The sequence below is a fragment of the Carcharodon carcharias genome, chromosome 12, assembly GCF_017639515.1.
Source record: "Carcharodon carcharias isolate sCarCar2 chromosome 12, sCarCar2.pri, whole genome shotgun sequence".
Lineage (NCBI taxonomy): Eukaryota > Metazoa > Chordata > Chondrichthyes > Lamniformes > Lamnidae > Carcharodon > Carcharodon carcharias.
The window spans coordinates 95,385,368-95,410,654 of record NC_054478.1 but is presented as its reverse complement, the minus strand read 5'-3'; the positions used below and the strand labels follow the sequence as shown (position 1 = coordinate 95,410,654).

The 25,287-nt window shown below is 44.0% G+C and overlaps 1 protein-coding gene across 3 annotated transcripts in view; it reads left to right on the top strand.

Annotated features, from left to right (window-relative positions):
• calcrlb (calcitonin receptor-like b) overlaps positions 1 to 25,287 on the top strand; it is an 89,703-nt gene that overhangs the window by 52,871 nt on the left and 11,545 nt on the right. Inside the window, exons 1-7 of one of the 3 annotated variants that reach the window (XM_041201510.1) lie at positions 2,439 to 2,454; positions 2,696 to 2,788; positions 3,479 to 3,626; positions 7,082 to 7,198; positions 12,350 to 12,462; positions 12,573 to 12,664; positions 15,789 to 15,915. In XM_041201510.1, the coding sequence (XP_041057444.1) occupies positions 2,729 to 2,788; positions 3,479 to 3,626; positions 7,082 to 7,198; positions 12,350 to 12,462; positions 12,573 to 12,664; positions 15,789 to 15,915 (657 nt within the window). In that variant the 5' untranslated portion in view covers positions 2,439 to 2,454; positions 2,696 to 2,728. Of the gene's footprint in view, positions 1 to 2,438; positions 2,455 to 2,695; positions 2,789 to 3,478; positions 3,627 to 7,081; positions 7,199 to 12,349; positions 12,463 to 12,572; positions 12,665 to 15,788; positions 15,916 to 25,287 lie in introns of those variants that run through there. The other 2 variants (XM_041201511.1, XM_041201509.1) reach the window with 2 other exon arrangements.

The window sequence follows — 25,287 nt, the reverse complement described above, 5'->3', positions numbered from 1 at the left end:
TTTATCCTGCCCGTGGATGAAGTTGTTGAAATTGTCAGCAGGCCGCCTGCCCATTTTGCCCATGCCAATAAGCATGAAATTGCATGGGCAATGAAAAATTGGCATCAGTTGCCTTTTTAAAGGTTTTAACTGGTCATTCCTGCTGACCAAAATATCGCACAAGTGCGTGATGACGTCAGGACACTTGCGCGACATCATCACATGCTATTTTATGCTCGAGTGAGTCAGGTGTGCACCCGTCCGCTCAGCAAAAAATTCTGCGCACAGACTTTAAAAAGGCATTCGATACAGTGCCACACAACAGATTTATGAGAAAAGTTATAACTCATGGAATAAAAGGGACAGTGGCAATGTCAATAAAAAATTGGCTGAGTAATAGGAAACAGTAAGTAATGGTTAATTGATATTTTTTAGGCTGGGGGAAGTTTTATTATGGAGTTCTCCAGGGGTCAGTATTGGGACACTTGCTTTTCCTGATATATATTAATGATCTAGATCTTGGAATGGGGGGTACAATTTCAAAGTTTGTGCATGATACAACACATGGAAGCATTGTAAATTGTGAAGACAGTGTAGAACTTCAAAAGGACATCAACAAGTTGGTGGAATGGGCAGATAGGTGGCAGATCAATGCAGAGAAGTGTGAGGTGATTCATTTTGGTAGGAATAACATGGAGAGACAGTATAAAATAAGGGATACAACTCTAAAGCATGTGCAGGAGCAAAGGGACCTGCATGTATATGTGCATAAGTCATTAAAGGTCAGATAGAGAGAGCAGTTAATAAAGCATACAGTATCCTAGGCTTTATTAATAGGGCCATAGAGTACAAGAGCAAGGAGTTAATGCTGAACTTGTGTAGGACACTAGTTAGACCTCAGCTGGAGTACTGTGTATAGTTCTGAGTGCCACACTTTAGGAAAGATGTGAACGCATTGGAGAGAGTGCAAAAGAGGTTTACAAAAATGGTTCCAGGGATGAGAAACTTCAGTTAAGAAGATAGATTGAAGAAGTTGGGGCTATTCTCCTTGGAGTGGAGAAGGCTAAGAGGAGATTTGATAAAGGTGTTCAAAATCACAAGGGAACTGAAGAGAGTAGATAGGGAGAAACTGTTTCTGCTCGTAAAATTATTGAGAATAAGAGGGCACAGAGTTAAAGTGATTAGCAAGAGAAGCAAATGTGACATGAGAAAAAACTTTTTCACACAACGAGTGGTTCAGGTCTGAAATACGTTGCCTGAAAGTGTGGTGGAGGCAAGTTCAATCAAGGCATTCAAGAGGGCATTGGATCATTATTTAAAGAGAAACAATGTGCAGGGTTATGGGGAAAAGGCAGGAAAATGGCACAAAGTTATAATGCTCATTCAGAGAGACAGTGCTGACGTAAGGGGCTGAATGGCCTCCTGCACCGTAACAATTCTGTGATTCTGTGCATCAGTCACACATTATGAGATACTTTCAGATGTGTTTATGATAATAGTCCTGTTTAAAAATATGCCATTAATCCATCGTGGTTTACAAGATATTTTTAAAAGTAATGTCTAATTTTGGAACCTGTGTAAAATAAGCACATGCAGCAATAAATACTTCAAATTTTCTTCTTTGGATATGCAAAATGTTTCTGGGAAGCAGCCAGCATGTGTGTGTGTATTTAGAATGTAACTTAAATCAAAGTGTTTGCTTTTTTTGCTGCTAAGAAACAAAGGAACACTGGCAAACTGGTGTGCATATTACAAGCTTGGTCTTAAAAGAATATATGTATGTTAATTTAAGTTTCGTGAGTATTTGCGATTCAGCTTCAGAAAGACAAAAGCAGATGTATGTGCAACAGGGGACAACCACTATTAGATTACCAGATTAACTGCCCTGAGTTGAATCTGTACGATCCTGCTGTACTGCCCAAGCCATCAAGAAAAATTATTTCCAAACTAACTATATTTGACACTAATCTACCATGAGAATGTATGGCATGTCCTGCTGCCATATTATAATTCTCTGAGAGCATATGTATTAACAGCTCAAGAACAATAATTGTGTCTGGGTTCCTGTCAGCAGTAAAGTATATAGTTTTCCCTGTTGGATCCCTACATGCATATACACCTAACTGTAAAATTTTAAAATTATGGGGAGAGCAGATGTGAATGCCTGAATTCTCAAAAGTTTTAAAATTATGAATGAATTTTAAAAATACCCAGGGACCCAAGGGAGCAACTTTAAAATCCAGAATGACTCGGCCATAGTACAATTATGCACTCTATCAAGTGTCAAAGCCGATGGTGTGAGATTTGTTTCTGCCTGGGGTCAGATCAGGACCCAACGTAGAGTTATACTGTCACTTTCTCATTGCTGTGAAGCAGAAAAGACTTCAGGAAGTTGCAGTAGAGAGGTGTCCTTAAATAGACAAGTGGCAGCGAGCTCAAAGTGACTAAAGTTCGAAAGAGAACTGAGTTATTGAGGTACTTTTAACATTTAAGCTGCATTTTGGAGCTCATGGTTCTTGCATGAGCATCATGATATTAGACAGAAACAATGTAGTATTCCTGTGATATATGATATTAAACAGGCAAGATGCAGAATCCCTGTGATATATGATATCAAGCAGGAAAAGTGTACAATCCCTATTCTGAGATGAGTGTTATTTTAATGTGTTCCAGTTGCCATTTGTCACTCAGGCTATTTTTTCTTTCACTTTTACAGGCTGTCGTATTCAATAGTGAACTATTCTGGACAATGTCTTCGATGCAAGGGAATTGGATGTTTCACTTTTTGTTCTTTCTTTCCATTTCAAAGGTAGGGCCTTAAAGTTCCTGCAGATAACCCAGTTTGCAAATGTATTAAAACCATTTTTGTCCTTTCTCGTTTGAGCTTCATAAATTCTACTGTGCAGCGTATAAATATTGTCAGTGTTATTATGGATGCGATATGGCCGACTTGCATAAATTGTACGGATGTTTATGTGTCAATTTTATTGTGATAACATGCAAAGGACCCTAGCACCTCCACCACGAGTACTGCTTAATGTGTCTGGAAATGTCGCCACGTTTGTTATAGTAACTTCATACATATCTCTTCAGAAAGGCCACCCAGTAATCCAGTTTGAATGGTGATTTTTGAGTCAATGCGTGCTGCATATCTGAAATAATGTGGAATTTCCTCAGTTTTGCACAGTAATCTCTAAATGACATTTTGTCTCTTGAGGAAGGCCGCAGAACTGATGGGGATGCGGGGAGGGATTTGGCATGGTTGTGGAGGTGATGAGGGGTGACAGCCTAGTGTCTAAAAGGACAAACTAATAAGCTAATTTCTTGGCACTTATGGCAATGCTGCTCAGCAACTCAGAACAATGTAAATTATTGAGCGTAAGTTAAATTTTGCTGACAAAGAGATGCATGAAGGCTTAATGGCAGTAGAATTTAATTTACTCTCAACTCCACAAGTCTGTACACGTTTTATGTCTGGAACAATATATTTGTTTTTCAGCAGTTTTCAGCAGCCGTGACTGAGAACAGTACAGGGAATGCACCAGTGGAATTGTACCATGGACTTGGCTTCACCAGGCAAAAAATAATGACTGCACAGTATGAATGTTACCAAAAGATTATGCAGGCTCCTCTGCACAAAGAAAATGGTAAAGGAAGAAGTGACTGTTTTGCATACAATGCTATTGTGTCAGTGGTTGCTTGTCCAATCAAGGTTCTGCCCCATTGCCAGCAGCAGATTCTATCACTCAATTGACACTACTCAATTTTACATTGACCGTGAAGCAATCCATTTATTGCTGATAAATTAAAGGTAGGCGACTGTAATTTAAAGTGATCAGTTGGCATTGTGCTCAGCATTTACAGGATGAGGCACGGTTGAGGAGGAAATACAGTAGGTCATTTCTACTATACAATTAGCATCAATATGAAGTGCTTTCAGCTACATTATGTAACTCCTAAGTGAAGCTGCCCAAGTCAGATCTAGGGAACAGGTGTGAGGCCAGATTAGGAAGGTAGTCTCACATAGTTTAGGCTTTGCAGCAGTGGCTGTACAGTTATCATTGGCGGAAAGAAAACCTTTTAACCTTCATTTTTATTTTTAGTAAGGAGTCATTAAAAATTTAACTGGCAAGAGGGTGCCATTGAATGGAGTGTTGCCCATGCTTCCAGAGACCTCTGATTCCCTTGTTAAGGACTGACAGGGAAGCCGACAGTACGGCAGAGATATTGGAACCCGGACAAACTGGAAGCTCTTATATAGTAATGCTTTCTGTGCACTTCCCAGTTCTGGTTACTGTTACTTCCAAAGGTTGCAAAAAGTGTGTTAGTTTGAAAGGGTGCTGTGCAGTGGTGGATTCAAGTGGGCAGAGTGCCCCTCCTAGCTCCCCCCACCACTTTATATCAGATTGTTGGTCTAAGTGCTAAATCTGTTTTGACAGATGGGTAGTAGAAATCTGGAATTCTCCCAACCCCACCCCAAAAGCCATGGATGCTGGGAAAATTGGAGCTTCCTGTTTGATATGGTTATCAAAGGAACTGGGGTTAAAGCAGCAAAGTGGAATTGGTGGAGTTGTGAGGATGACTAACACTCTGGCAGTATGACTGCAATTCCAAAGACTCTAGCTGAGACCTTCCTGGGAGCTGTTTCCTTTTCACTGATGTTGATTCAACCAAAGTGTGCCAGAGATCCCATTTACCCACGGAAGCAAGGTTTCCATTGAACTTCAGGTGAAGTTCCAATGACCAGGAACTTCTTGGCATCTGTTACTCACTTCTTCAAAAGCTAATCCCAAACCCCAACCTCTACCGTCTAAAATGACAAAGGCTGCAGGCAAAGGGGAATATCATCACCTCTAAGACCAGCCCCCACCCCTACTCCCTCCTATCCCAAACTTATACACCATCCTGCCTTGAACACATATTGCTGTTACTTCATCATCCTGGACCACCCTGCCTAACAGCAGTGTGGGCTTATCTTTGCCACAATTACTGCAGGGGTTCAAGACCAGTTCATCACCAGTGTCTCAAGGACAACAAGTGATGGGCAGTAAGTGTCTCGCTACTGATTACCAAACCCCAACAATGAATCATTTTAAAAAAGCTCATTTTCAATCATTAAAATTACTCCAAAGAATTGATTTTACTTTTCAATTGGAAAAAGAATGAGAGTTACAATCTCCAAAGTTCCACCTTGTGCTGAGTCAGATTGCATCATCATATTTGGGAATAACAAATTTAGTGTAAGGACCTCTGGGTTCAGCAGCAGTTTGTCTAACATGTTGGTGGCAGAAAATAGGGCTCTGTGCACAAACCCTTCCAATCCTAAAATAGATTTTAAAAATCAGTTTATTTAACATTAAAAAAAATCACCTCAGCATTGCTGTGATTAGCATGACAGTGTTTATTAAGTATGCTGATTAGAATTGCTGGTGGCAGTTAGAATAATAGCAAAGATATGTTTGTGAATTGCCTTTTGTTTAACATGTTGTGGTGTGATGAAGTAATGTGAGGGCACGTAATTCTCACATTTGTAAGAAGTGTTAGAATGACACAATTATACAGCGCAGAGGATGCTGTTCAGCCCATCATGCCTGGCTGTTTGTTTCAAAGAGCTATCCAAATCATCCCACTTCCCTTCTCTTCCCCTTATGCCTGCAATTTTTTTCCCTTTTCAAGTATATATCAAATTTCTCTTATGTTGAATCTTTTTCCATCAGCCTTTCAGATGGTGCATTCCAGATCATAACATCTTGGTGCATTAAAAAAAAAATCTGCTTGTTTCCCATCTAGCTATTTTGATAATTACCTTAAATCTGTGCTCTCTGGTTACTGACCTTCCTGCCGGTTTCTCCTTATATATTCTCATGAGGGGTTTTGATAAGGTAAACGTTATTTTTTTGCTTGGGGAAGTAAAACAACCAGGGGCTGAATCTTCCCCCCATCGTGGGTGAATTTGAAGGGCAGGCGCGCACAGGTGCACTTCCGATTAGCGCCCCTGATTGGGGGGCACAATGCCATTTTACGTGGGTGGGCCAATTAAGGCCTGCCCAGCGTGATGTCCACACAGAAGTGCTATGCTCTTCCTATGTGGATGGGAGGGGAATCAGAAAATCAGGAGTGCGCTCTTTTATGCGTGCGCATGAAAGAGCGCACTCATCTCCCTGAGGCTAAGTGCTGCCTCAGGGAGGTCAGCTCAAGATGTAAGAAACCTAAAAATAGAAAAGTAAAATTTCCCTAACATGTCCCCTCATGTGACACTGTCACATGAGTTGGGACAAGTCCATAATTTTCACAAAAGCTTTATTTACATTTTAAAAAACCTACATGAAACCTCATCACACCTGGGGATGAGGTTTCATGCTTTTTCTAGTTGCCGCTGAGGCTTCTGGCCTGCCCACCAACCTTAAGGTTGGATGGGCAGGTCCTTTAATTACTTAATTGACCCTCTCAATGGCCTCAACTGGCCATTGACAGGTTGGTGGGTACACAGCTGATTTCACCACGCCCCCTCCTTCCTGAAAATTTAAATGGGGCGGGGTGACATCGGGAGTTCCACCCAACATCACCGCACATCATTTTACACGTCGATGAGTGGGCACCGCCCCTGCTCGCCGACGTGTAAAATCCTGCCCCAGGAAAACCATTAGTCATTTTGTCACAATGATATTTGTACAGTGTTGTACTCTGACACATCATAGAGTAATTTCTCGGAGATCCCATGCAGCTGCCAGACCTCACAAAAATATGGCCTTGTCTTTGTTAAGAAGAATTTAGATAAGTGTATGAGGGAGAAAGGAATAGGAGGATATGTTGATAGGGTGAGATGAAGTAAAGTGGGAGGAAGCTCTCTGCTGAGCAGAAACGCCGACACAGACTGGGTGAATGGCATGTTCCAGCGCTGTAAATTCTGATTCTCTGTAAAATAACTAAGGTTTACCAAACTCATAGTCATAAAGATAGTGCACTTTTAAAAACAGGGAATGGAATTATACTTGTCACAGTGCTACATTTGGGGGAAAATGTCAGCAAATAATCTCAATGGATTACAGACATGTCCTCTAGTATTTCCTACAGCATTTTAAACATTCCTTTCTTTCATCAGAGACAAGAACCACCTGTGACAGGACTTGGGATGGGTGGCTATGCTGGGAAGATACTCCTCCAGGGTCAGTGGCTGTCCAGCATTGCCCAGATTACTTCCAAGACTTCGATCCATCAGGTATGGACAGTATTGCTTTGTTATCCCTAGCTGCAGTACTCGTGACTCAAACTTTAAGCAATCATCCAGTTCAAAGACTGCTCACCCTTGCTAGCCTTCACTGATAACAGCAACATCTGTACCTTATATTTCCCTTTCTAACTTACCCCTAGTGCACAGTGAGCACAAACATTGGAAAATTGGTGCTGCGACATGTTCACTCTGATTTAGATATTTTTAAATTCGTAGGTGTCCGATGGAAAGGACCAAATCATGTTTAGCAACCCAGGTGGGTCAATTTTAGGTTGACAAACTGATGGAAGTGGTTTCTGCCCCAATGCCAGCCAGAAAAAATGAGGTGCCCCAATTTTATAAAAAGAAAGGCTTGTATTTATATCATGCTTCTCACAACATCAGACATGTCATAGCACTTTACAGCTAATAAAGTAATTTCTGAAGTGTAGTCACTGTTGTAATGTAGGAAACGTGGCAGCTAATTTGTGCACAGGAAACTCCCACTAACAGCAACATGATAATGACCAGATAATCTGTGTTTGTGATGTTGATTGAGGATAAATATTGGACAGGACAGCAGGGATAACTCGCCTGCTCCTTTCTGACATTGTGCCATGAGATTTTTTACATCCACCGAAGCAACTAGGTGGCCCTGCATGATAGATGGCAACTCTGACAATGAAGCACTCTCTCAACTACTGCACTGCAGCATCAACATGGATTTTTGTGCTCAAGCACTGGAATGGATCTTGAACCTGGGACCTTGTGAATCAGAGGCAATAGTGCCACCAATTGAGATACAGGTGCAGAAGTGGCATAAAACAGTATAACAAAGTTTTGGGATCCATATGTTGGCCTCTGGTGTGATTGCAGGACTCATTATTTATTAGTAAGGTGCCCTTCTAAAATGAGAGGAGGCCTAGCCTCCCACTGTCCAGCCTCCTGGAGCACTTCAGCAAATTAATCTTTTCAGGATCTCATCACTCAACGCACGCTTTCTCAAATTTGAACACGTCACAGCTACATTGCTAGCCTGAATTTTACTCAATCCTTAATTTTTTGATTTAGGAAGAATTGAATGTGCTCTTGGGGTTAGGGCTGTGCTGAATTTTGCAGCATTAGGCCAAGCCTGTCAATCTCTTATCCTCCCCTGTACATGGCCAACTCAGATCAGAGTCAGGCCAACAGGGTGACTGACCTGATTCACAAAATTCAGCAAACTGCACTCAATCTAGAAGGTTTATAGTTTCCCAACTCCCATCGCCAGCATTGTGGTTTCTGCTACTTGGGAAGCACTTTGTCATAATCATAGCACACCTAACTTGAGCAAATGTGTCCCTCTGTGGCAAGTGAACACTCAAATATTGTACAACCAGCATACTAGGAGCAAATTAAACTCTTTAGTGAGCACATCTCTTTTAGAGCTGTGTGAGGTGCTGAATTTTGAGGTTTGCATTCTGTGTTCTTGCCCACTTCCTGTCAGTGTACTCTCCTCTAGTCTACAACCTTCTGAGATCTTAGCACTCTTCCAATTCTAGCCTCCTGCACAAATCCAATTTTCATTATTCCTCCACATTCCTTCAGCAGTCTAAGCCCTAAACTCTGGAATTCCTTTCCTAAATCTCTCCACCTTGCTGCCTCTCTCTCATCCTTTTAAGTCATTCCATTTGTCATGTTTTCATAATGTATAAAGGCACCAATCACTCATAAGGGATGGTGTAAACATATCGTGATTTCATTTATTAAGACTAGGCACATGAGAACATATATACATGGATAGAAAGCTTGAAAACATCAGCAGCAGGGTTGTGTCTGCTGTGTTCTGCTCACAGGCCGAAGTGAACCTGAGGCTGGATCACATGATGAAATGCTGCTATCCCTTAAAGGCAAATTACAGTATTATTTTAACCCCTTTGACCAAGCTTTTGTCCTAATACTTTTATGTGAATCGGTGCCAAATTTTGTTTAGTGATGTTCCTGTGAAGTCCCTTAAGAGGTCTTTACTATGTTAAACATGTTATAGAAATGCAAGTTGTTATATTTTACCCTTATTTCACCTAAGTTACCTGAAATTAAATGCATTTTCCTGTTATTAAATACTTCTAAAGTAGGCCTGAACGATTTACGTGCATGTCCAAGGTCATACCACTGTAATCAGCTACAAGGTAGTTTTTGCACATCACATTGAAACAAGAGGAGTGAAGAAACATGCACCATAGGAAGTGATCCAATTTACTGATTGCTTCAACACATAAATAGTAATTTGCTGACAAATGTTGTTCTGGATACTTATAATCATAGCTATTGCGGTAATGACTGAAATCGAGCCCATGACTGTAGAACTAGTGCATTGGCATCTTATTGTCACTGGGTAAATATATTCTAAAAACATGACATAAGGTAACATTTATGAATTCTCAACACAATTACAATTCATACTCATAGAAGCAAGAATAGCCAATCAAACATGCTCCTTCATTCAGTAGGATGATGGTTGATCTTAAACCTTAAACCATTTCCCAACCCAACCTCATTATCCCTTTGTTCCCTTAGTACGAAAAATTCTATTAACCTCTTTTTTGCATAAGCTAAATAACTGAGCATTCAGATTCCTCTGGGGTAGAAAATTTTACAGATTCACAGTCCTTCTGAATGAAGTAATTACTGTTTGTTTCATCCCAAAAGGCCAACCCCCTAATTTTGAAATTGTTTCTCCTAGTTCTAGGCTCCCCAAATAGGGGAAACATCATCTCAGCATCTATTCTGTTAAGTCCCTTGAGAATTTTATGGCCTGAATTTTGCACTCATTGTGCATGCTCGAATGGCAGGCCTGGAAGCAGATACGATATGTGCTCCTGACTGTGATCACAAACTGACATGTGATTTCACGTTGGCTGCCGATTAACTGGCAGCCAGTGTGAAACGTGCAATGAGAGAGGCTCAGCGCTGTTAGGGCAGAGGTGGCCGGTTCGGTGAGGGTGGGCACCGACACAAGTGAGGGAGTTGGCGGGCAGTTTACAACAAGCTCCCTGAAGACTGACAACTGCTGTGGAGCTGCTTCAGGGAGCTGCAGTATTGTTCAAAAGATACCTACACACAAAAATGCAACAAACTATTTCTAATGCAACTACAAACAACTGACAGCAGTACTCATAACTCCTCAACTGTCAAACATTATCTGGGCATTTTGTCTTGATGCAAAACCCAAAGGCTGCCTGTCCAATTGGCCCATGCATGAAGGGTAATAGCGCAAATAAATCTTGGTCGATTGGGGCTTCAATTGGCTTAGTTGGAAATTTGATTGTCGGCGGGCGCACTGCTGACCATGATATAGCATAATACCACAATGACGTTGAGACGCCCGTCTGACATTTTCTCGTGTGATTTCACGGGATCATCCGATTACGCCAAAAGTCAATGGACGTTGGCTAGGCCACCAAATCTCCCACAGTTGGTCCTGCCACAACAGGGCTGGAAAATCCTGGCCATTGAGATTACATCTGGTTTGTTTTTAACTCTAGGGAATATATGGCCTGGTTTTCTCACCTCCAAAAGGGGAAATACAGTTTTTTGTGCATTTGGAAGTTATTCAAAAAACAATACAAAATGATGCAAGACACAATTTCCAAATCGTGGTTGATTGTTGAGAAGTTGAAGTACAGCAAATATTAGAGCAACAGATTCTGCTTACTATAGGAAGGCTAAAAGGCCAAAGCTCCTTTATAGATTAAATACCATCATTATGAAACAAAAAGGGTATGGGAAGATGGTCCTAATGTCTTTCTTTTACATCAAAGTAACTCCCAACTCTTTGCATTCAACACTGCCTCACTCTTTCCTTGAGCATAATTATAAATTCAGATTGAATCTATGATTAATATTAAATTCAAGTTAAATAAATAATTATGATGCATGTTTCATTCTGAGTCTTGCATATATTCAGTGTTAGATTCTCAAAGATTTATCCAGGGAAAGGAAATCCCACAACTAATCATGGTTCTTTTATTTAAGCCCATTTTGCTATTTATGTGCATTGTTAGTCATCACCTTGATTATTGCACAGTTGTTTGAACTCTACAACAAATCTGTAAAAGGGTCAACACTCTGCAATGTGGCAGAAAATGTAACATGATAACAATTGGGAATTAAGGTTGAATTACCTCCGCATTTGACATATCTGTAATCTAAACCTATTGATTCCATTTTTAACGAGTAACATTTAATAGGCCCTAAAAGAGGTACAATCTAGAACTATCAGGTAACATGAGATGAACTTGCATTGGTCTTGGGTAGAGAAAAATATTTCATTATCAGTCTTGCATAAAACCGAATGACCACACTAACCCCAATTATATAAGAGCATAATTTGGGCTTGAAGATTATTTGAGTACTGAGATAATGTTAGTTTTCTTATACTTGTATTTTTCTTTGTTTTAATTGTGCTGTTATTGATTCCCCCGTTCACAGTAAATTTCACTTGCCAACAAGAAATCATTCTTATCGGAAATTCACCTTTTGGGGTACTGCTTCTAAAAGCTGGATAAAATGCTCTTTTAAAGAGTGGAATGGTTAATTAGAATAACTTGTAAAATCAAAACAATTAAAACCAGTTCTTAAATATTTATGTATAGCAGATTTCCAACTTGGCATTAGTCACTATATTTCAAATGTTAATCATTTAGTGAAGTACTTTGAAGTGTGTCAATGTGAGAAGGTGCTATATAAATACAAACATGAAAACACGATTTGTTATTAGAGGAAAATTGGAAAATTAAAGCCATTTAGACTATGACCTGTTCATTTTCACTTTTTGTGAATAGGCTGTTACAGATGCCAAGGCATTTGATCTGTGACTTCAGGCCATTGTTGGATACTTAAGAGATCCCTCTGTGTCAGTGGGAGAATGCTGCATCTGGGGAGAATAAATGTGAATGTAACTTGTTTTTACAAGGTGTAAGTTGATTTTAGCAAACTCCACATCCTCATTTTGGCTGTAAATAGTCCCTCATGCTGCAACATTGCATGCTGATTAAAATTAGATCCCAACTCTCCATCCTGGTAAAATTCTTTTTACATTCAATGTAATCCTGCAGACAGTTTTAGTATGATCTTTCTTGCTTTATTGAACGGTATTTATTCCGTTTCTTTCACGAATAGAAAAAGTTATAAAGATTTGCGATGAAAGTGGAAAATGGTTTCGACACCCAATGAGTAACAGAACGTGGACAAATTACACTCAGTGTAATGCATATACAAAGGAAAAGCTAAAGGTATCATTTATGATTGCAATTTATTAACGATACAACTACAAAATACCTATCAGCTGAACTTATTCCTAACTAACAATCAATAATTTCAAATTCTTTTCTCCCTAAAACAGACTGCATTGAACTTATTGTACTTGGCTGTGATTGGGCATGGATTGTCAGTAGCGTCATTGCTGATTTCTCTTGGCATATTCTTTTATTTCAAGTAAGTACTGGACAGTTATTACCTCCGCCATTGAAAGTAATTATTTTCGCCCATTAGTCTGTTTGTAAACAATATATTTCAAAAACTAACAGACAGATTTCAACAAGACGTGGTACACAGGTTAAGTATGGCCTAAGGAGAAGTGGTTGGTTTTTGGGGAAGATGCAGATCTGGATCCTGGAATTTTTTTAAAGGATCTGTTCACACTGGGAGATAGGGTGAATTGACGTCCTTTTTTAGAATATAGTGGAGATTTTTTTAGAATGTTTAGAATGTTGTTTATTACTTTAGAATGTCGTGGATTATCTCAGCTGCTGTGGTGGTATTTGTCATTGCTGTCAAAAGTGAGCAGAGTTTTTAGAGCAGATTGTTGGATGTGGATTGGCTTGAAGCCTCCTCAGTGAGATGGAAGCTCTTAATAAAACGATTCATTTTTCAGCTTTGTAGTTACAGAGCACCAACCAGGCAGGGAACAGTCTCGAGGAAGAGCTGTATAATTGTAAATTTCAGTTAACACAGTGTGGCAGAGGTTTTTACTTTACTGAGTGCTTGTTTCTTCATGTTACTGACAAAACATGCATTCTACAGATATTTATTGAGGTTGAACTCAGAACATGCAATAATATAATTTATAAAAATGATATTATCTGTTTTATATAGCCAACTGTTCTATATATAAAGCACAGGGCCAACTAGAGTAATGCTGGTGCTATACAAACCTACAGTTGACTTTTAATGAAGCAAAAGTGTAGTAGCGTATGCCATTGTCCTATTTTTCAGATATTTAAGTAGCAACCTTATGTGCAATGCAGATCTAGAAGTTTCCTTCCTGTTAATCTAAGATTATATGATTTGTACGTCAATGTTGGCAATAATTAATAATACTGCATGAAAAAATGCCAGTTTGTTCTTTCATGGTCCCTACAGAATGATCTACTGTTAAAATTTGTAAGGACTCAGAAATGTTGCTTAAGCTCAGTAAGGAATCTGAATTGCTGTGCAAGATCCGTAAAGATTCAGAACTGTGATAGAACAACTTTAATTGACAACATTAAATCAGACATAAATTATTTCATAGAACAGTGAGCAGGATTTTATATTGTGCCAGGGTTCCTGTAACCGCTGGTGATGAAGTTCATAGTGAACCCACCCTTATACCAATGGGTCACTCTGCAGCCGTTTCACGCTTGGTGGGGCACCCACCTGTAGAGGGAGTCCCACCTTTGAGAGCCGAGCTGCTGGCCTGTCAAATGGTTGGCAGCTCTCTGGTCCCAGTAGCACCACGGTGAGCTGCAGCCACTTTGAGCGGTGGCCATCTCCCCAGTGGAGATGTCACTGGAGCTGGATGGGCAGATACGTTGGGGAGTTTTCGGCAGGGCCAAACTAGGAGACCCTGGTGAGCGAGGTGAGGGGTGTGGGGGATGTGGTCCACAGGTGAAGTGGGGAGAGGAAACCCAAGGGTGCAGGGCAAGGCTCCAGCCGGGGGGACTGGGGGCATGGGGCATTTGGGCATAAACAGCCCTCCCCCATCCCGCCAGTTGCTCAAAAAGTGAGACCTGGTGGGCTTCAAACGTGACTTTGGCCTCCACCTGCTTTGGGAAAAATTGTGGTGGGACGGGAAGAGGCCCTCAAGTAGTCATCAATTAGCCATTTAAGGGCCTCAATTGGCCCAAGGGTGGGTAAGCCACAAGTATCTCCCCCACCATGCATAAAATTATGGTGGGGTCAGGGGCAGGTGGGTAGGCATCACACCCATTACACTGCCTGCTCACCTGCCAATCCACCCCTGGCAGAGCTTAAAATTCTGCCCAGGATTACGGTTAGTCCCGCAGAGTAAATGGGAATATAAACTATAATATAAAACATCTTTCTGAGTTTACGCGCATATCATTAAGAGTAGGCATTGATGGGTGCTGGAACTTTGCACTTGTCACTAATTTAAAAAGAAATACATATATGGGAAAAGATGACAGCCAAGCCTCCCATTTATTTTTTTAACAATCACATCCCAATTAAGGGTCAGAAGTCATTATTCACTCCCATTGAAAACAATGATGCTATTTATCTTAGATTTATCTGGGGACACCATTTCCTCAAACTCAATTTTCAGAGGAAGTGTAGCAGAAAATAATTTGTAAAATTCTGACAGTCTCTTATGTTTTCTGCTGTCTGCTGAGTCGAAACAAAAGATGTTTTCAGATGATGACTTAGATCCTATTGTGGCCCATAGCATTGAAGAGAAGAAACATTGCCTCAGCACTATAAATGTTTGCCTCTACAAAATTCTGCTCTTTACTGCAGACTCTGTTACTGTAAATAGCGATTCTAGCAAGTTTTACTCTGGTCCCTTATTATAGCCATTAAATTAGCTTAACCCTCAACAAGAGGAGCCCTGTGAATTTGACTGATCGAGCTGCACTTAATTCTTTTATCATTAATTTTGCTCCAGTCGTTTAAACTGTGTTTTCTGCTTAATTCACTGAGTACCACATAATTAAAAACTACTGGCTAGAGATTGTTGCCTGGGTCGGTAGAGACAAGGTAACAGACAGATGAAAAGATGAAGACACAGATTTTGAATACAGTGCATGGGCAGTGAACTAAGCAAGATCAAAAACGGAGGATTAATAAGGGATCTTCACTGAGTGTGGAATAGGTCATAGGTGTGGGGTTTTGAATGAGTTGTCATTTTTAGGTGGTGAAGTCAAGGCTGAAGGTAACAAAGGCATGGTCAGCAACATTGGGGTGAGATTAGGCCAGAGCCAGCAGTTCTTGAGGAAATGGCAATCAGCGACCAGTGTCATGGATACAATACAAGGTACGACCTTCACCTCAGTTAAAATACAATACTGAAGCTGCTCACCTTTGGATTCAACATGAGCAAACACTGCACTGGAGATGCATTCAGAGATTGGGGTGCGGTGTTCTTAGTGGAATTAAGAAGTATAGATTAGTCCTTTTGATGTTAACATAAACTTAGAATCATCAGAGCTGTCAACTATACGTAGGTTGCTGTTAACCTGAGTGCAGTATGAATAATTTAATTTTAATGTGAGCATTTATTGTTTGAAACGAATTCTTCGTCATCTAGGAAAGTAATTTATTTCCTTTTGTTCACTTATAGGAGTTTAAGTTGCCAGAGGATAACGCTTCATAAAAATCTATTCTTCTCATTTGTTTGTAACTCCATCATCACCATCATCTGGCTAACAGTCATTGCAAATAATCAGAAACTTGTTGCAAGTAATCCGGTGAGTATTCATTCGATTATTTTTGTGAACGACAGTAATTCCTAGTGTGCAGATGAATTTAATACCTGGGAGAAGGGGACCACCAACAAAATGCTTATAGGCAATCATGTAGAGCAATCAATTCTTTCAGCTTTTCACTAAAGCATTAGTGCCTAAAAGGAAGATTATATTGTGGATTTTCATGAGATTGATGCCATTGAGTAGATGGTACAGTTTTCATGACTGGGCCCCATTTTCAAACTGTGGTGAGCTGCTCCCATATTTTTAGCTGCTCATTGACTGGTGAGGAACAGAGGTCCAGTGGCCTCCATTGTGGAGTCCAGCAGCTGCAGTAAGGTAAAAGAGAGGAAGGGATTCTGACGGAGGGCTGTGAGGATGGTGCATCACAGGGCATGTTTATCATGAGGCCTGAAGCAGTATTAATGCTCACTCCCCACCAACAAGAATTATTTACCAATTTTAGCTTAACAGTTTTGATCAGGTTGCAGCGGCCCTTTGAGGACTGCTGGTTAGACCAATCAACACTTTGAGGACTCATGGTTAGTCGGATACAAATGGTGCACAATTTGCCCTTTGATTCCTGAATATTGCTCTACAACTAAAAGGAGTCTCCAATTTAGATATTTAAGTAGGCTCCCACCTGTTTCAAGCTGGAGCTCAACCCACCTATTTTTAAGCCTGAGGATGGTAATAGAAATGGAGCAGTAAGTGGGAAACTACTCTTGTCGGTCTCCTACCTCTCCATTTCCTGATGGCACCTCTCCTTCTTAGTAGGTAAGTAGCTAACAAACAGAAGGTCCCAATTAACTGAGAACAAATTAGAATCTAAATACAAAAGTCTGGTAACACCTTAAGAACAGAAAGTATGAAATGAGAAAAATCCTTCTGACTATCATGACCCCACTTTCTGACTGACAATACATGATCTGTATTGCTGGAAACTTTCCCCAATTGCTAACTCTCACAAAAGTGAAGTATCATTGGTACAATTACCAAGATGAAAAAATACCTGTTTAAAAAAAGTTACCTGATTCCTGTATTTGAATGAAATCTCCAGGATATTAATCTAATATTACAAAGAATCAACTAATGAGTTGTATTTCCCGCCACTAATGAAAAAGAAATAGAATCACAGGGTGGAATTGTCCCAGATTTGCACTAAGTGTTGGAGCGGGCATGAAAAACAACATTTTACCCGCCAGCCGCAATGGTGAGTTTTCACACCGTATTGTCAACTTCATGCCTCATTAATTATGCAGCCACAGAAGACACACCGTCTCGCAAGCGGCAGCCTCTGAATCGCCCAGCATACCGTTACCTCAGCATTTCCTCATTCTGGGTATCATATCTAAACTACAGCCGCGCACACAGTTCTCACTGCTTGCAGCCCAGGACCGCTCCAGTGAAAGCCAAGAAGCGTTCAGAGGCCCATCTCTGGAATGCCTTTTGGAGGCCCGCCATGATGTCCTCCACCCCACTCTGGCTGCAGGAGGTCCAGCAATCTCACAACTCTGGCTTGGGAGGCGGTGGCAGTGGCGGTCAGTGCCAATGCTGCGCAGAAGAGGTTGGCCATCCAATGCAGAAAGAGGGTGACTGATCTCACTGCCAGGGTAAAGCAACCATCTCATCACTCTAAACGCGCACACTCTCAAGGCCATCACACATTCCCTGGCATCTCATTCACTGCCAGCTCAAGGGACATCACCACTCACTCTCTCACAGACACCCTCACATGTCCATCTGGCCTCATGTCCTCTGGAGACTGCCACCTCATCTCCTCTGGAGACTGTCTCCTCATCTCCTCTGGAGACTGCCTCCTCAGCCCTCCCCATCATGAGGCCACATGCACAGATCAACATGTGCCCCCACACACACCCTTGGATAACCCCCTTCCCCAGTACAGCCCTCGTCCTGCAGCCTCTTCCTTGAGGCCACTTCTCTCCCTTCGCCAAGCAAGCCGTAGCCCTGTAGCTGTTGAAAGGCCACCCCCTTTACAGCTGGCCTGGTGGGTAGACACCTGCCCATGAGCCCCTCTAAAAGTGAAGCCTGGCGCTGATGACTGCGAGTGCTGCCCGAAGTGAGGTAGGCAAACAAACCTTAAAGCCCTGAGCGAAGTGCAGCTCGCCAGGCGCACGTCGCTTCTGTACAGTTGTGAAACACATTGGCCTACAACCATGCCGACGAGTCCAAATGATCCAGTGTGGGGGTGATTCTGGTGAGCAGGGTTTATAATGAGATGCTAAATTATTGAAATTAGATTCCCGATATGCGACAGCAACCCTCCATTGACAGGTGGAGGGGACTATTGCAAATTGGTTTCACAATGGCGTAAAACCGATTTTTGGCCTTCTCACCATATTGTCTGCTCACGTCCACCAGGATGCCCATCACCAGCAGAACTGGACGATTCCACCCAAAGGCTGGAATTTAATGGTGGCGGCAGGGGGCTCATCCACTGCCTGGCAACTCCTCTGCGGCCATTCCTGGGAGACCCATTGGGATTAAATCCCAAATAGGTAGCCCACTATCACCGACAAGGTATTTGGCTTCATCAGGGACAATTTCCCATCGGAAGTCCTGGTGCAGAGTGGATATCCTGCCTTCGCTACCAGCCACCCAGTGAGAAGCTGGCAGCTCTCCAGCACTGGCAATTACACTGGAAACTGGGGCCACTGCTCGTTCTGTAGTGAGAGGATTGTCACTGAAGCCCCCAGATCAAAGTGAGTGGGGCAGGATTGCTGAAGTCAGGGAGGCCCTGGTGAGGTGGGTAAAAGGGGTCATTGTCAAGGACAAGGGGGTGGCTTCCCGAGGGCGCCTCCCTTGCCACTAGTGGGCCCCTCCTTTGGGTTCAATGTGCACAAGATACTCCCCACTCCACCCCCCACCAGGCTGCAGGCATACCTGCCAGGGCTGATATGACATAGCCCCTGATGGGATGTAGGGTCTAAATTGGCCTGTGGGCTGGAAGGCCATCCTGGACCCTTCTTGACCTAGACTTCCAACTTCGACCTTTCCACCGTGGACTTAAGTGGGGAGAATCGGGATGGCAGTGGGGCCTCCACCCATACCTTTCTGTCCCACTATATGCCCCACATTTTCCAGCCTGACTGTGGAAGGGGGTGGAGTATTAAAGTCCACAAATAGAAACTTACAGCACAGAATGAGGCCATTCAACCTGTCGTGCCTCTGCTGGCTCTTTGAAAGGGCAGTCGTGCTCAGTCCCACATCCCCTCCTACTTTATGTCAAAAATCCTGGAAGTGCTTCATCCTCAAGTACCTTTTAAAATTACTTATGGAAGCAGCTTCCACCATCTTTTCAGATAGACCCTTCCAGATCCAGACAATTCTGAGTAAAAGCGTCCCTCTTCATCTATCCTAGAGACCTTTTTCTGGTGGTTTTAAATCTATGGCCTGTAGTTGTTGTTGCAGTCACCAGAGGGGATATATTTTCTCTATTTACCCCATCAAAACCTCTCATCATCTTGAAAATCTCAATTATGTCAACTCTTAATGTTTTCTGTTTCAAGGAGAACAGTTCTCAATTTCCAGCCTCTTCTTATAATTGAAGTTCCTCATTGCTGGTAACATTCTTGCAAACGTCCTGTGAACTGTGGGTGAAATCGTCCCAGATTTGCACTAAGCGTAGTAGCGGGCAGGTGAAATGATGGTTTACCCACCGGCCACAATGCTGGGTTTTCACACCGTATCGTCCCAAACTCGCCACATTAATTATGCATTCCTGGGAAACACGCTGCTTCCATGGCAGGTGGGCTCTCATTCGCCTGCGCACCATCACCTCGTTGCTTCATCACGCCAGGAGCCACATTTAAAGTCCAGCCATGTGCACACACCTCAAGGTTTCCCGCCCACGACTGCTGCTGGGAGGATGTCCACAAAAGGCAAAAAGACTGCAGCCCCCAGGCTCAGTGACACTGGAACGCCTTTTGGATGCCGTGGAGGCCCGCTGGGATGTCCTCTACCCCTGCGCTGGCCATAGGGTGGGCAGCAGCATGACCAACCAAGTTTGGGAGGCGGTGGCTGTGGTGGTCAGCGCCAACGCACTTCAGAAGAGGACAGCCGCCCAGTGCCGCAAGAGGATGAATGATCTCTCCTCTTCTCATCACTCTGAACTCTCACACTCACGAACCCATCACACATCCACAGGGCCCTCACACTGTCGGTTCCAGGGACATCACCATTCACTCTCTCACGCACACCGTCATTGTCCTCATCCCGTCCATGGGACCACTCACCACCCACATGTGCCAGGCATATTTATCATCTGGTCTGGCAGGTGTCCTGCTTACACTTTCTCCATCTGTATTCATTAAGGACAAGCTGGAACACAACAACCGGGAGAGATCACAGACCAGTGGAGAAATGCCTGAAATCAAGGTCTTCACAGACTTTGAAAACAGCCATCCAGCTGGCCAGGGAGGATCTGGACTGTCCCTGTGCTGACGGTGAGGTCAGTGCTGCTCTACCAATTGAGGATCCAGCAGTGCAACATCCATCAGATAACCATGCTGTAAGAGATGTGTCCTCTTTCACAGGCCACTGCCATGCACTCATTATCTCCCCTTGCTTCTGCAGGCACACCTGGGAAACAGCCGATGGAGACCATGACCCATGGCCTCCAATCAAGCCCTGAAGAGACTCCTGAAGGGGAATCTGAAGGCACCCACCTTGAAGTCCCATCACAGCGCTCACCCACACCCTCCACCAGCGCAGACACACATCTCGGTGGGACCTAGCTTTGGAATAGCCTTGGGATCACAATCTGGTGAGCACATCGCACTGTCTGACCCACAGCAGGCAGCGGCAGGGACGTCCCAGGTGTCTGGCACTCAAAGGACTGCTGAAGGCCAGAAATGTGCTGAGTCCGAGTCAGTTGACGAGCCTCTGGACTCAGTCATGTCACAGTTGCTGGAGCTGCCAAGGCAAGCTCGGGAACATCAGGAAGGGATGTCCATTGCACTCCTCAGATTGCAAGGCACGATGGAGGAGTCCATCTGCCTTCACCCTGAAGTGATAGTGCCACTATGCTAATGCGCTGAGGCCAACACTGGTAGGGTGGCGGCTGCCATGAAGTGCCTTGGTCCAGGACGTCACTCCTGCACTGCTCTGCGGGCTCGACTCCATAGCCGATGCCATAGTTGGCCTCCAATAGTGTGGTCACAAGAGGGGTACCAGGCAGCTTGATCTCACTCCAACTATCCCTTCTCCTCAAGGACTCAGCCTGGGACACTCGGGCACCCAAAGGGAGGAGGTTGAGCAGGTGCACACTCAGGGCCCACCCATCCAGGTGACTCCAGGAGTGACTGGCCCTCTTCCTGTGACCTCAGCAGCTCCAACTCCAGAGGCCGAGGAGGGTGCCGCTGCCACACAGCAGGACTCCAGAAGCTGGCTGGGGCTCTCCAGGAATCAGCTCTCCAGAGGACGCCCACCAAGGTCATCACAGACAGGGCGTTGCAGACAGTAGGCTGCCTCCCCCTCACTGTGGATGTCTGGGGAGCACCAAGATGTAGCGATACGGTTAGGAAAGTTGAGAAGAATTAGTTGCACAGCCTGGGCACAGTGTTGATCATTGTACATAATGTTCACTATTGTCAATAAACTCCTAAGAATGTCTCCCTGCCTATGGCTCCTTGTTCTGATGAGCAGTGTTTGTGTCACTCAGATGTGAAACCTTTCTGCACAAGATAAAGGCAGGTGTCTCAGTCCAGAGCCTCTTATCTCCGAAGTGATAGTCAGGAATCACACTCCTTGGACACATTACTGATGCCTGCACCTCGATGGTGCTTGTCATTGCTGCCAGAATGTCATGGGCAGGTGTCACAGAGTTCCATCATTCTCTCTGTGTGCTCTCAGCATCTTTAAGGTGGGGCTGGCCCCCATCTCTTCAGCATCTGTGACCAGTGATGCTGTGCTCCTGAAGGGCTCAGGTACTAAAGGCAGATAAAGGATCAAATACTCCTAAAGTTTCATGGCTGCATCTCTATGATATGACCCTGGGCACAGAGCATAAGCGACAGACAGGAGTCAGACATTCTCAGAGGCTATGTGAAAATCTATGGAGTGTCCTCACTGCATGTTATCATCGTCCTCCTGTAATGGAGCGACTATTAGGGCCTCCACTGCGTCTCCATGACAGGAGCATTATCACAGAGGGGATGTGAGCTGCCATAAGCCAGACTAGAGTCAAACATTCACAGATGCATTGTGAGGACCTTATGGTATCTCCTCACTGCATGTCGTCATCATCCTCCACAAATCTAGCAGCTTTGAGGGCCTCGTGAGCATGCCTGCCTCATCTGGACAGTGCGAGGCTCTCATCGCCATTATTATCACCTTTGAGGACCTTCTCTTCCTCATCCCTGTCGGCGTTCTCCTCATCGGAGGAGACCTTCAGCTCTTCCATCTCCTCCTCAGCATCTCCTCTCCCTGTTGCAGTGCCAGGTTGTAAAGGGCACAGCAGATGACGACGGCGATGCATGACACCCTCTGCGGACTGTAGTGCAGGGCTCCACCAGACCGGTCCAGGCACTGGAACCTCATCTTCCACATCCCGATGGTCTGCTCCACCAAGTTGCGAGCTGCTGCATGAGCCTTATTCTACTGTCGCTCTGCTGCAGTCTGAGGCCACCACACAGGTGTCATCAGTAACGTCCACTGTGAGAAGCCCTTGTCCCTTAAATGCCAACCCTGCAGCCTCTGTGGCCCCTGGAAGACTCCAGGGATCTGTGACCAACTGACAATGTAGGAGTCGTGCTCGCTCCCTGGAAACCATGCACGCACCTGCAGGATGCGTTTCTGATGGTCGCACACCAACTGCATATTCAGCAAGTGGAATCCCTTGCGGTTGACATAGTTGACTGTGTGTTGCAATGGAGATCTGAGCGCCACGTGAGTGCAGTTGATGGCACCTCGCACCTGTGGGAAACCTGAGACCTGGGCAAATCCAATTGCTCATGCATCCTGGCTGTCCTCGTCCTGGGCAAAATGGACAAAGTTGTGTGCCCTCGCAAAGATGGCATCCATGACCTCTTTTGTTGGTGGAGGCTTGTGAGATCCCACAGAGGTCACCTGTGGAGTGCTGAAAGGAGCCACTGGCATGGAAATTGAGTGCTGCTGTCACTTTCTTGGCAACTGGCAGTAGATGCCCTCCATGTTCCTGTGGCACTAAATCCTGCACCAGGTGGCAGATGTGTGTGACCAGTTCCCTAGACATGCGCAGTCTTCGGCAACACTGGTTCTCGGTCATCTGCAGGAATTAAAGGCAGTGCCTATAGACCCTGGGTGTTGCTAGGCGCAAACCAGCGAATGATCGCTGTGGCTCTTCGGTGGCATGTGCGGGAGCCCCAGTCGCCCCTTCTTCCTGAGGTTGCTGCTCCTGCCTTTGCAGAGCCAGGAACCTCAGTCGCTCTCTCCTCCGTTGTCTTCGCTCTCTGTAGGCCATCAGGCATACAGCTAGTTCACCAGGCTCCATGCTCCTGATGGACTTCCCCTGCAGGATGAAAGAGAGAAACAGGTGGTTAGTATGGGTGTACTAAGAACCTGCCCTGGTTAAGACTGTAGGCGCCTTAACGCATCCCAGATAGTGCTGGCTACCAGTTGGTTAGAGATTAGTGCACTGCATGGCTGCCCAAAACCCCACTTACTTCTGCCCCACTCCACCTGCCTGATTGGTGACAGTTTTGCCCATTGTACTGCATGCTGTGCTCTCAGCTCAGGCACAGGCATTATCCTAACCCACACTGCAAGGCTGCACTGATAGCTTGAACCATGGGGGAGACTGATCCAAACTGGAATGATGACATTACAAGGGGCTGTGAGTACCTCCACCAGTGACTGCTCCATGGCCAGCTTTAGCAAGGAGATTGTACAACATGTGCAGTCGTCCAACTGTTCTACAGTCCAATAACATTTTCATGAGTTTGCAGTCTGTGCTCGAGGGGTGAAAAGCTCTGCAGCACTTGGTGGCACTTTGATGCCTCTGCATTGCTTGAGTGGGCAGATAAGATAGAGGCCCATCTGCAATCATATATTCTACAGCAGGGCAGTCCTTGCACCCCCACCCCCCGCACCCACACAAGTCGCCTCAACAACAGGGCTGCCCTTAAACCCTCCCCCTCCACTCTAACAAGTCGCTTCAATGGCAGGGCTGCCCTTGATCCCCCTTGCCACCAAAAGCTCCTCAAGCTTGAAGCCCAACAGGCGACCCTGGTGAGTGCTGAGTATCATTACTGTGTATTCACCTCCAGGTTTCCCTCAAAGTGCAGGCCGCCAAGTGCACACCTTTCATGTGCTGGTTTGAAACATGTTGGTGTGCTTTCCTGCCGATGCAGACGGATGACCCATCTGAGGGGTATGACTCCGCTGGGCTGGCCTAATAATGATATGCAGATGTATTACATTGAGGTTCCTGATGCCTGATGGCGGGAAACGTGGTCCACCATTGGCAGGCTGAGTGGATGATCGCGAATTGGTTTCACATCATTGTGAAACCGAACGTGCCATCTTGTCTGCTCATGCCACCAAACATGCCCGACACCAGCAGGCACGGAAAAACCTGGCCTGTTTCTCAGGCCTTTCCATCTTGCCTGAAGTGTAGAACCCTGATTTATCCACAGCTAAGATCTCCAGCTAAGGCCTAACCTGTGATTTATAAAATTCCTCCATGAATGGCCTCTTGCTGTGCAGTGTGATTCTGTCATTCAATGCGATGCTCCATCTGTAGCTGTACCCACCTTTATTATTTTTAGTCAATTATTAACCCAGACAAAGGAGCAAATTAATACACTAACTATTTTAACCTAAATCTATATCCACTAGGTCAAGCAACTCCTTTAATACCTAGTCTCTTTTGTAGATTGCTGCACTGAAAATATATTCAAATAAAATTTCAGCCAACTAAAGATAGTTTTTAGCGATAGTGTGAAAATTATTGCAGGTTTTACCGAGTTTATCAGCAATTATTCACAGATTTTTTTTGTCTGCAACTGCTCTTAGCATGATAATGAATATTGACCTTAATCTTGCTCGCAGATTTGATCCCTTTCTAAGAAAATAACATTTTCTTTTTAGTAAATATCTACTGAGGTTTATATCCTTCTAGTGATGTTCATCTTGTTGTTCCAATCTGAAATTAGCAAATTCAAATTAGATAAAACTGCCTGCAAGCCGTATCACATCAAATGACATTCATAGGATATAGAAAGAGGCCATTCAGCCTACCATAACTGTGTTGGTTCTTTAAAGGGGCTAACTAATTAGCCCCACTCACTTGCTCCTCCCTGATGGCCCTGCAAACTTTCCTTTTTGGGGTCATGTCCAAATCTCTTTTGAAAGTTACTATAGCAGAGTCAATTT